Genomic DNA, 12,097 nt, shown 5'->3' with positions numbered 1-12,097 from the left:
GTTCCAGCTGGGTTGACTTTGCCTCCCAGGTCACTGGAGACCCCTTCTCATGTCTGGCCTCATCGCCCCCTCCTCCAGTTAGGAGCTCTATGTGCAAAGAGCCCTGTTCTTTTCATCACAGAGGCACATTTCGTGCTGAGTGGGCACCAGTTTGTCCGCTCTGAGTTCCTTAAGAAGAGCTCTTTACTGCTGTGTGCCTGGTGCCTAGAACGGTGCTGGGCATGTGGAAGGGTAGTAAACACCTGCTGAAGGACAGCCCGAAGAACGGGAGCCCGTGCGCGGGTGGCAAGCAGCCCTCCCCACCCGGCAGCTCAGTACAGAGCAGGGCTCTCCCGTGGCCCAGGAGGCGGCAGTCACGCCGGGCTCCCTGCCCCCTGCTGCCTCTATCACGCTGTCCTGGTCAGCCTCCCAGAACCTGGCTTGCTCCACACTTTTCCCATCAATGGCTAAGACTCCAGGCTGCCAAGATTCCCCAGGCACAACTGTTGCCCAACTTGGTTGGCGCTGCCCCTGCCAGGGACACCCAGAGCCATGCAGGGTGCCAGCCGCAGCACCACACCCCCCCCAGGCTGCCTCCACGCCACCTAGCAGTACTGTCCCCTCAGAGGGGGCTGCTGCTCAGGGGGCTGAACACTTTTCAAGTCCGCTCAGCAAATAGACACAGAGAACAGACAACTGGGGGGGGGGGGCGGGGAGAGAAATAAATAAACAAATAAATCTTAAAAAAAAAAAAAAGCCCGCACAGCCAGCAAGGGGAGGGGCTGGGCTGGAGCCCGGCTCCCTGCTAATGCCTGTGGTCTTGGCCTGGCGGCCATTCCGCAGCCCAGCCGAGAAGCCCAGGGCCAGGCTGAGGCTCTGGGAAGGGTGGAGAGCTGTAATCTGTCCCCAGGAACCAGGTCAGGGAGAGGAGCAGCCAGAGACAGGCAGGAGGTAAACAAGCAGCAGCCTGGAGGGCCCCCTGGCAGCTGCATGGGCCAGAGTCCTGGCACACTGCGGTGGAGTCACAGGCCACACCACAGCCCAGTGAGTGACGCTTGAACCTCAGAAGTACAAGGGCTGCCAGGCCCTCCAGCCAACAGCTCCCCACTGTCAGCGTTGCCCCAGGGGATGTCACTGCCCTGTCCCAACCAACATGCTCCATTAGCCGGGAAGCCAGGGGTCCAGCATGGCCGTCAGGAAAAGGCAGCAGCTGTCCCTGTGGGGGAGGGTCTGGTCTGAGCTTTGAGCCTGCCTGTCCCTAGGGGACAGATGGGGAGGATGGGACATAGGGTCCCAGGCCTGTGCAGACCCTGCTTGCAGGGCTGCCTAGTACAGCCACATGGGCCAAAGGCTGCACGATTCGGGGGCATTTATCAGACACCAGAGGTGAACGGTGCCCAGAGTGGCGTGGCCTGGCAGTCCTGCCTGCTCGGCTGCCCTCTCCTAGGAGGGGGGAAAGTTGAGGAAGAGGGAGCCCTTTCCCCTGTTCCGAGCCTTCCAGGGCTTCACCACTTCCCTCACCTTCCAACCTGAATAAAGAATCTTATTAAAAAAAAAAAAAAAGAATCATATCCAGCACAGATAACAAAAGATCAGTTTATGGAAAACAGTATGGGAAGGCCTGGGAAGGCACCACGGCCCACAGTGGTGAGCTTCCCGGGAACAGACAAAGACCCCCTCAGCAGCTGTGCCTGGGCATCAGATCCAGCTCTGCCCAGGGGACCGGGAGGTGAGGGGCTGGCAGAGGCCTCAGGTCTTAGAGGGCCCCCCTCCTCACTGCCTGGGCTGAGGAACGGTTGGTGTGGATAGGTGGAGGGTCAAGACTCTTGGAGACAACCTGGGGGCCCCCGCCTGAGTGGTTTGGGATTAGCAGCAGCACTGGGGGGGAGTGTAGTCAGGCCCCAGGGGCCTGGGGAAGGGCCACCGCTCAGCAGGGCCCCTGTGTCCATGGCAGGGCCCCCACCCTGCTCACCACAGCAACATGGTGCAATAAATAAATAAAGTTTCAAGTAGTAAGTCAGCATCAGGCAGGAGAGCTGGAGGCTGGTGGGTGGTCCAGGCTTAGGAAGGGAAGCCCTGAGCCACCCACGTTGTCCCCTCAGGACTCCAGCTGAGTCAAGTCTACCTATGTGCCCTGGGGCAGAGGCCTGGCCCCGGCATCCACACAGGCACCCCTGCAAGGGCTTAGCTCCTCAGACCAGCGCCAGAGCCTGCTCGGTGGGGCAGAAGCAGGGCAGCTTGGTGCCCACGGCGTCAACAATCGCCTCCAGGTGCTCATCTTGTGCCTGGGGCCCACAGAGCTGCATGAAGTCCGCCAGGCGCAGCAAGTACTCCAGGTTGTGGCCTGAGAAGCCCCGGCAGGCCAGGATCTGTGTGGCGATGGCCTCCTCGGGTGCGGGGCCCAGGTAGCCAGGGTTCTGTGGGGTGGCCACGTAGGCCAAGGCCTTCAGTGGTTGATCGGGGGTATCTTGGGGGCAGAAGGTGACCTCCTTGGTGTCATAGCCACCGAGCACTGCCTCGCGCACATTCAGGTACTTCAGGGCCTCATTCACCTGCTCACCTCGAACCTGGTATGCCACGCCCCAAGTGCAGCCCTAGGAGGAAGCAGGGAACCTGGGGTTAGTCAGGACAGCTCCTTGCTGGCTCCTCCCCCAACCTAAAACATTAGGCCCCACACAGGACGGTGCTCTGTGAAGGAGGGGGGGTGGACGCCTGGTGACCCATCTAGCAAGGACGTATCAGGTCCTTATTTGTCCTTCCTTAGGAAAGGTTGTTAAGGTGATCTAGGCCTAGAGAGGACAGGATTCCTACTAATGTGTAATCAGGGAACCAGTTGCTCACCTGCAGCTTGACAGCAAAGATGAGTCTCAGACCCCCATCCAAATCCTACTAAACCAAAATGGGCATTTTTAAAGTTCCTCAGGGGCGATCTGCATGAGGAGCACAGTGCTAGCCCACCCTTCCCTTCGGCCAGAGCACCTAATCTTGCCTGAAGCCAAGGGCCCAGGAGCAGCCTGCCTGCGCCATCCATGCGGGGTCCCAGGGTTCCTCTCTGGACTCAGGCACTTACCTCACCATCTTCCAGGAGGGTCACCACACGGCCAGGCTTGGGAGGAAGGAAGGAATTTGAAAAAGACAAGTTTTAGAAATCGGCTCTGCCATCAGTGCCGGAGGGAGGGGAGGAGGCGGCGGTCACGCGTGGACGCAGGAGAAACAGGGGCAGGTGCACAGCAGGGGACCGCAACCCGGTGGGCCGCCAGGGCGCCGCCAGCCATCGCGGACCCACGGTTCACACGCTGCAGCCACCGCGGCGATCCCGCGGGCACACAATTAAGCCTCGCGTCCCGGGCACGGGTTTACGCGTTTCCCGCGTCAGCGCCGAGTGGGCGCCGGCGTCCCCGCGGTCCTGCCCCCGCCCCGGGCACGGCCCGATGCTCACCATCTTGTCGCTGCCCCGATGGAAGGTGTCCCCCTGCCAGAAGCGGCGGCTATAGCCGCGCACGAAGCCCACCCGGCTGTCGCTGAAGGCGAAGTCGGGCCTCCACACCAGGGAGCCGTACCCGAAAATCCACAGCGCGGGGCGGTCGCTGCCGGCGGGGGGCGGCTGCGCGGGGGGCGCCGGGGGCGGCGACGCGGGAGGGATGCTCTGAGGCGCGGACTCCTGCTTCATGGTGCCGGGCGCAGGGTCGGGCCCGGGCGGCCTCCGAGACTGGTGTCCGGCGCGGGCACCGACTGACCGACGGACACACGCACACCTGGCCTGGCACCGCTCAATCGCTCCAGCTGAGCGGACCCCCGCGGGGGCGCCCTTTAAATTCTCCGGCCAAGAGGCCCCGCCCACAGCGGCCAGCTGCCGCGGTGATTGGGGCGGGGCAAATCCCCTTTGGACCAATCACTTTTGCAGTTTGCCGCTCGGTGGACCGCGCCGCTCTCTGAGTGGATGACTGAGCTGCCCGCTCCAGGCCCAGCGCGCCCGCTGATTGGTTCGGCTTCCCCTCTGTAGCAAGCCCGACAGGAGTGATGCAACGGCAGGGGAGGTTTCCCCTACGCCGGCGTGCGGCAAGGTCGCCGCGGATTGCGTCAGGCGGTGGGCAGGGGGCGCGGGCGCGCACGGCCACGGCGCGGGGAGCCCGCTCGGCGCCCCTGTGGTCGGCAGGAGCCGCGGCGCGCGGGCCTGGGGCGGGCGTCTACCCCGCTGCTCTCCTCGCCGCGGGGCCCGTCCAGAGGCAGCGTGAACGCGGGTCCCCGGGCGCCGCCCGCGGCGGGGCCGTCGCAGCGCCCTCCGCGTTCCGCTCGGCTGCCTCACGCCGTTGGCCTGCGTGAGCAAACGGGGAAACTGAGTCACGCGCCTGCCAAGGGGCTTCCCGGAGGCTGCTAGGCCCGGCGCCCGGAGCTTGCGGGCGGCACGTGAGGGACCCCTGAGCCCGGCCCGGGCTCGGCGCAGCCGTCACGGGGCGGGGCGGCGGCACCTGCGAGAGCCGGCGAGGCGCGCGGCGCGGAGCGGGCCGTGCCCCGAGGGCCCGCTTCAGCGCTGCCCGGGCCGAGGCTTTCGCAGCAGTGACGGCCTAATCCCCGGGCACCGAGGCTCCGGGAGCGGCGGGCTAGGGGGTCGATCGAGGCCCCAGAGGCTGTGAGCGGCTGCCGGCCTCCTCCCCTTGTCTCTGGCCCCCCGGGGGTGGGTGGCCTGAGCAGCGCCTAGGGGATGTCCTTGGGGACTCCTCGGGCTAAAAAGGAGAAACTGAGGTTGCACAGGGCTCCCGCTCACGGAACTGCTTCCTGGCGACTGCTGGCCGGTCCTGGGCTACACCTCTGGGAAAGGAAGTGGGCAGTATTGCCTCTCATTCTATTCTAATTAGATATTAATAATTATCTGCACACTTCAAAATAGTCATTCCAAAGGTGAGGAGTGTGTATAATAGAAGCTATTTCTTTAAAAACAAAACCAAGTTATATAATAACTTCGTGAGGAATATGACTAAACTGTTATCAGAGGCTGTCACCAGAGTAGGATCTTCAATATTAGTTTATTTTTTATTTTTTAGAAGATCTATTTTTATTCCCCCCACCCAGCCCCAGTTGTCTGCTCTCTGTGTCTGCTTGTATTCTTGTCAGCACGACCGGGAATCTGTATCTCTTTTAGTTGCGTCATCTTGCTGCGTCATCTCTCCGTGTGTGCAGCCCCGTTCCTGGGCAGGCTGCACTTTTTTCGTGCTGGGCAGTTCTCCTTGCACATAGGGCTCCCTACGTGGTGGGGGGATGCCCCTTCGTGGCACTCTCCTTGCCCGCATCAGCACTGCAGGTGGGCCAGCTCATCAGGAGGCCCTGGTTTTGAACCTTGGACCTCCCATGTGGTAGGCGGATGCCCTATCCATTGGGCCAAATCCACTTCCCTTCAATATTAAACATTTATGAAAAAGTTTGGATCTTTTACGAGAAATATGAATTACTTTTTCCAACCAGAAAAATAAAATTACAGGCAAGGGGAGCAGATGTGGCTCAAGCTGTTGAGTGCATGCTTCCCACATGGGAGGTCTCAGGTTTGGTTCTCGGCCCCTGTACTTCAAAAAAGAAAAAGGGAAAAAGAAACCGGCTTCCCACATTATCCTACATAACAGGTGCTAGATTCAATTCCCACCCTAAAAAAAAAATTACCTTTTTCCCTCCATTCCCCACATTTGCTCTCTTTCTTTCCCTTTCCTCTCTGCCCAGTGCCTCTTCACCCATATGAGCACCTACTTTGCTGCTGACTCCTTAGGGAGAATATCTCTTCCTCCACTGAGAGCCTTGGGTGGTGAGTGGGTGGCCTCGGAACTGGTATAGACACATTGCCGGAAGTATCTGAATTGGCACTAACACCCCTTTGAGATGCAGCATGGTGATACAAATCAAGAATCATAAAATGTCCCTGCCCTTTGACCCAATACTTCCACTCCAGGAAATTATTCAAAATATGCCTGAAGATTTTCAGTGCATTGTTATTTACTATAGCAAAAACAAAAGAGAAACTTAAATATCCAAAAATAGCTAAATGTCTAAGTAAATAATGGTCAACCCACAAAGTGGAGGAATATACCCAACACACACACACACACAAAGGAAACATATCCTACAATAGGTGACTGGTTACATAAATTTGATGTGACCATAAAATGAAATCTGTGCAGCCATTGGAAACAATTGTGTAAATCTGTATTTATTGACTTGGAAACATATCTATGATGTGTAAGTGGAAAAGCCAAGTATTAAATAACCTAATATAACTTTGTTAATTAAATAACCCAGATAATGTTTATTTGCATAGAAAAGATTCCAAAGAATACAAAAATGTTCAAAGTGGTTACCTCTGAGTTGTAGGATTATGTGAGATTTGTACCTTCTTTTTAATACCAATTCAGTGGGAGGAGTGTAGGGGGTGGGGGGTGGGGTATGGGGGGGTGGGGTATATGGGAACCTCATATCTTTTAGTGTAATTTTTTGTGATCTATGTATCTTTTTTAAAAAAAGACAAAAAATTTTTTTAAAAGTTGGTTGAAAACCCATAAAGGACTCAAAGTGAAAAATATATATACCAATTCAGATTGGGATTTTTTTTAAGTGAACATATTCTTTTTGTATATTTAAAAAAGAAGGCTATTTCTATTTAGGAAAAATGTTAAAAATAAAAATAAAAAATTTACTATGAAAATTATGTAGGAAAAATGCCTATGATTGCATTAGTAAGATAAGAATGCAAAATATGAACTATCACGTGCACTATGATTAAAACTGTTAACAACAAAGATGCATGAGGAAAAAAGATGGGTGCAAATACTAATCATGGGTGTTGAGATTATAAGTGATTGACTTCTTTGTTTTCCAAATTTTATGAAACATAATTTTTAAATAATAAAAAAGTTACTTTTAAAGAGTAGTTAGGGAAGTGGATTTGGCCCAACGGATAGGGCATCTGCCGACCACATGGGAGGTTCAAGGTTCAAATGCAGGGCCTCCTTGACCAGCGTAGAGCTGGCCCACGTGCAGTGCTGATGCGCTCAAGGAGGGCAGTGCCACACAGGGGTGTCCCCCGCGTAGGGGAGCCCCACGCAAAAGGAGCACGCCCTGTAAGGAGAGCCGCCCAGTGTGAAAAAAGTGCAGCCTGCTTAGAAATGGCCCTGTACACATGGATAGCTGACACAATAAGAGGACACAACAAAAAGAGACACAAATTCCCGGTGCCGCTGACACAAGCAGACACAGGAGAACACACAGAGAATGGACACAGAGAGCAGACAACTTGGGGGGGTGGGGGGAGGAGAGAGAAATAAATTTTAAAAAATAAATCTTTTTAAAAAATACAAATAAAGAGTAGTTAATGGTTTCCTGGGACGTGAGGAGGTATATCAAATCACCTGGGGAACTTTTTCACAGTGCCCATTCTCAGACCTTTTCCCACTCTGTAAGAAACTTAGGTTTTAATAACTCCTTTTAAACATCAAAGCTCTATCAGGCAGAATCAGGTGTGCTCCCACGACCCTTTACCTCGCTTCTGTTTATTATCTATCCCTCTACCTCGTGCTTACAACAGAAACAACCGGTTATTGAGTGCTTCCCATATGCCAGGCAGTTTGCAAAATGCTTTTACATCCATTCTTACTTTAAACTTCTCCACTATTTTGTGAGGTAAATATCATTTTACAGATGCACAAACTGGAGCACAGAGAAATTAAGTAACCTGCTCCAGGGTGTTTGGCTCCAGGGCCTCCTCACTCAGAATCATTTGCCATCCTGCCTCTACTCACCTGAGAGGGCCCCGAGAGGAGGGTTCCTCTTCAAAGCCCCGAAGGAACTAACACAGTGCTGGCCCATGGAAGGTTCTCCACAAACACAGGTAGAATAAGTGAAGCTCTTACTTGGAAAAGTGAGGCTAGAGCACCCTGAGGTTCCCAGGAGAGGAGGAATTCTGGCTGTACCAAATCCTGCGTGACACAGGTTCAACCTTGACCCTCTCAAAATAGGAATCCTCTGGCCAATGGGTCTTCAACATCTTCCTGGGAACACGTCTTGCCTCTTCCCATCTTTCGCTTATCTTTGAAAGCCACATCTCCTTACCTCCCAGAGGGACACTCCCAGGCAGTAAACCACCCCACTCAGCCGGTTCCTCTTGCTAATCTCAGCAGCAAACACATCCCATCTTTCCTTTTAAAATCCCCTCAGGAAAGAGCTGTGGAAAACATGCCAGTAGAGTCGTGCCCAAGGCGGTGCCAGCTCCTAAGAGGTGATGAGTCTGAACATCACCTCCACTTAGAGTCACATGTGATTTGCACATGATGTGCACATGGTAGCTTCCTTTTTTGGCGCTTTCCCAAATTAACCTTTCCTTATTGTTCCCCAGATGAGAAATGGTCACTTCCCATTTCCTTATTGTCTGCTCCTTCTCACTTCTCGGTCCAGGCACCTCAATCAACTCCTGGTGTTAGTAGAGCACGACTATCTGAAATGAGGGAAGGGTGTGTTTTAGGAGCCAGGGAATTATGCTAATTCATCATGCCACATGATGAAGTTGCTTTATAAAGCTGCTGATACCAGAGGGATGAAAAACTTCCCAGACTTGAGCCCAGCGCCACCATTTACGAACTGGGTGACCCTAGTTTCCTCAGTTTTCTCAGCTGTGAAATGGAGGGTAATACCAGTATCTACCTTGTAGGGTTGTGATGAGGATGGAAGGAAATAACACCTTAGCCAGTGCCCGGCAAGTGGGAGCACTCAGTAAATGTTGGCCCCTTATTATTCTTATGCCAGACTACTGCTCACTTTCCATTTTATCCACAGCAGAGCCAGAATCCGCTGCTCAAGGCAGTTGCAGAAGAATTGAGTGGGTCAGGAAAGCGATCAGGGTAAGCATTTTAAATTTAGTGGAGGAAACCTCCGACCATCTCACCCTCCATTCTTGCCATGTCATTTACAGATTGTTCCAGCAAATAGAGTGCTAAGGGAGTAACTTAAAAACACAGAATGGGCGATAGTCTGCTCCAAACATACTATTACTAGAATAGTTGCTTGAGTAGAGCGATTTTCTGGGTACTCATGGGATGGGGTGAGGGGTGGGGAGAAGCACTAAAATAAATAAAATAAGTAAGCTATGAGGGACTACACCTCCCACCAACCTCTGAGATGTGAATGTGTCGTTATGTCCTTGGCTCAAGTGCAATGAGGAACACAGGGCCCACCAACACCCTGGCAAAAGGATGGGAAGCTGGAGGAGCTGAGTCCCTCAAAATAGTCCACCTCAGAGAAGGGAAAGCTGATTATACCAGCTGAGCCCAGGGCCAAGAGTAAAGGCTCCTTGACCCTCTGGCATAAAAGCAGGAACTGCAAGGACTCACCCAGGTACTGGCAGAAGGGCGCATGGGTTCCCTGCCCATTTTTTAGCATCCAAGGAGGGAGGGAGACAGGGTCCCTCTGGGATGTCGAGTGTTCCAGTGCCAGCTGCAACTCCTAGGGCTTGCTTTTGCCTCCAATCTGAGCCAGGTGGAGGGGTCATTAGAGATGGACAGGCAGGCCTGGGCACAAGGGAGGCCAGGGAGAAAGTGGCAAAAGTCACTTGTGGCAGATCTCCAAGGGGAAGGTGACTCTTGGAAACAGGAGGGCAACAAGATCTTGCTGTCACTTTCCATAGCAAGGGTCTCCACCCCAACACTGCCCACATCAGAAGAAGTTGACCTTTGGCTAGTGGGGTTATCCAAAGGCAGGGGCACAAAATGAAGCAATAGTCAGGCCAGCCTGGGATCTCAGCAGCTACCTGGTCCTAGGGCTACTGCTGGAACTATTCCGCCAGCCTTCAAGGCCCCTCAGGCCCAGCCCTGCTTCTGTGGCCTGGGGGAGTGGAAGCTCCAGAAAGATGAACAGACCAATGGGGGAACTTTTACTTGCAAGTGTTTTCAAACTTTAACTTTTCTTCCTCACAGTAATGTGCAAGAGTCTCATCCTTAGAGAGACTAAAGGTTGATGCAGTAGAGGGTTAGCTTCCCGAAGGAGTAGAGACCGTATTTCCTCGCCAATGCCTGGCATATGACAGGTGCTCCATCAGTGCTGCATGATTGAAGAAATGGATGAATTCGCCCCAGAGCACTGGAGTGGGCGGTGGTACTGGAGCTTCAGCCTCCTCACTCAAAGGCAGTGCCCTGATTCCCTTCCCTCCTTAGGATGCTCCCTGCGCGAGAATGACCTGAGGACTGTGGGGGAGTCGGCTCTGGCAGCTGCCGGGCTTAGCGTTGGGAAAGGGCCCGCCTCCTTGGACACCCTCCGGGACACGCGGGGGAAGCATCGCACTGAGCTCTCCCACTTTCCTCCCTCCGATTAGGGGCGCGGAGCCTGGAGGGAACTCCGCCCCACCAGGCCGAACACCGAGCCGTTCCCGCAGGCTCGTCCGGGTGCGCCCCCGGGACGGAGAAGAGCTGACCCGCGAGCCTGGGCGGGGGTCGGAGGGGACGGCGCGCCCGCCGCGCGCTCGCAGCCCCGACGGCCGCGCAGCGCCCCCTGGCGCCGGGCCGCGGGCTCGCGCCCCCCCGCCCCCCGGGCTCCCCGGGCGCCGCCGGGCGCGCGCTCCCAGGCCGGGGGCGGGGTTCGGGATGCCGGAGGCGGGGCCGAGCGGGCGAGGGAGTCTTCGAGAAACTCGCGGCCTTCGGCGTCTTCCCGGCCCGGGAAGTGAGCCGGGGTCGGGAGGCCGCAAACAGGAAGTCGGGCTGTAACAATGAGCGCGGGAGGCGGGGAGCCCGGGGAGCCGCGGGACCTCCGGGGCGCCCGCGGCGGCGGCAGGTGGACGGCTGACCCCGGGGCGAGCGGGCCGCACCTGCCTCTTCCGCCGCCGCTCGGCGCTCGGGGCCCGCCGGAATCCGGCCCGGTCGTGCGCTTTGGGCACGAAGGAGAAGAGCGCGGCTGCTCAGGGGCCAGTGGGACCTCCCAGGAGCATCCCTTCCCCGGGAAGGGACGATCACAGTTCCCTGAGTGAATCACTTCCATCCCTTCCCGGAATGCGGCAGGCCACGTGGGGCGGTGGGCTGGGTCCGCTGATCCTGTGGACCCACGGGGAGAGGCGGAGAGTGCCGCAGCTGTGGCTGCGTGTCAGAAGGAGAGTGTCAGTTCTACCTCGTTTTAGCCTAGTGGCCTTATTTAGCCTGGGGGTGGGGTGGGGTGTTGTGATGAGGGGGTGGAGAACCCGTGGGCTCTTTTTTTTCCTCCTCCCTGAATGGTCTGACGTAGCCCTGAGGCAGGAGAGGCGTTGGTCTCCTTCCCAGCCCGTACCTCTGCCCCACAGTGAGCTTCAAATGGTTACCAGCCCGGGTGAAGGGAGGGGGCTCAAATTGCAGGTGTTCCCAGAGCTGGAGATCACAGATTTATCCTCTCGGAAGGACACTGGCTCTAGGCTATTAAGGAACTGCCAGACTATTTGAGTTTTCTTGTGAAATGTTGGTGTGTTGGTGGGGATCAAACTTGGCATTTGCTAAGCCCTGGAAAGAAAGCACTCTGAGTGAGTTGAGTCTCGAGCTATTATCAGGCCTTGTTTCGGCCGGCCACGCCTGGGACATCTCCTGTTCACCTGACCACTCCATCAGGAAAACCTTGGGTACCTTACCTATGAGAAGGGAGGGGCCTTCAGGAAATCCTGGGGAGAGGAGAGCTTCCCCTGGGGCCTGATCACCCCCCAAGTGGCTGGCCCAGCTTCTCCCATGTTGCTAGAGGTGAGACCTGGCAGGTCCTACAGGTGGGAGCTGCCCAGACCAGGTCCATGCGTGGGTCCCCATTTCCTCAGAGAGCTGGCTTGGTGGGCTCTCCCAGCTCTCCATCTAGAGCACCAGAGCTGGCGATTGGGTGTAGCCAGCCGGCTCCCCTCCGGGGCTCGTCCTCGTGGGGCTGGCCGCCCGTGCCGCCCCGCACAGCCTGGCGGTGTGGACGTGCAGGCCCGCGGGTGTCCTACCTGTCCCCCACATGGGAGCCTCGTCATCTCGCCTCTGTGTCCCAGCCCAGTTTCCCCCGCCCCCCAGGGCCCGGGAGCCGCTTTCCTGTTTCATTTTGGGCAGGAAGAGTGAGGTCGTGTTGTTCTTCCCCCTGCTGCCGGCTCAGGCTGTGGGAACGGTTCCCT

The 12,097-nt window shown here is 56.1% G+C and overlaps 1 protein-coding gene across 1 annotated transcript; it reads right to left on the bottom strand.

Annotated features, from left to right (window-relative positions):
• Nucleotides 1–1,561: 1,561 nt before the first annotated feature.
• Nucleotides 1,562–3,787, bottom strand: CHAC1 (ChaC glutathione specific gamma-glutamylcyclotransferase 1). Its single transcript, XM_023585486.3, has 3 exons — nt 3,419–3,787; nt 3,050–3,085; nt 1,562–2,573 (listed from the first exon to the last, which is right to left on the bottom strand). The coding sequence occupies exons 1-3, from the start codon at nt 3,647–3,649 to the stop codon at nt 2,172–2,174; spliced, it is 669 nt and encodes a 222-aa protein (XP_023441254.2). The 5' UTR covers nt 3,650–3,787; the 3' UTR covers nt 1,562–2,171.
• Between the last annotated feature and the right edge of the window lie 8,310 nt (nt 3,788–12,097).

Source organism: Dasypus novemcinctus, chromosome 3 (assembly GCF_030445035.2).
Source record: "Dasypus novemcinctus isolate mDasNov1 chromosome 3, mDasNov1.1.hap2, whole genome shotgun sequence".
NCBI classification, from domain to species: Eukaryota; Metazoa; Chordata; class Mammalia; order Cingulata; family Dasypodidae; genus Dasypus; species Dasypus novemcinctus.
This window is presented reverse-complemented; position numbering and strand designations above follow the sequence as displayed.

Excerpts from the sequence above, each read along its gene's own strand:
- CHAC1 (XM_023585486.3), bottom strand. The coding sequence starts at position 3,649 with ATGAAGCAGGAGTCCGCGCCTCAGAGCATCCCTCCCGCGTCGCCGCCC. Across the intron at positions 3,086-3,418 it reads ATCGGGGCAGCGACAAGATG|CCTGGCCGTGTGGTGACCCT; the intron begins GTGAGCATCGGG and ends CTTCCTCCCAAG. Across the intron at positions 2,574-3,049 it reads CCCTCCTGGAAGATGGTGAG|GGCTGCACTTGGGGCGTGGC; the intron begins GTAAGTGCCTGA and ends GCTTCCTCCTAG.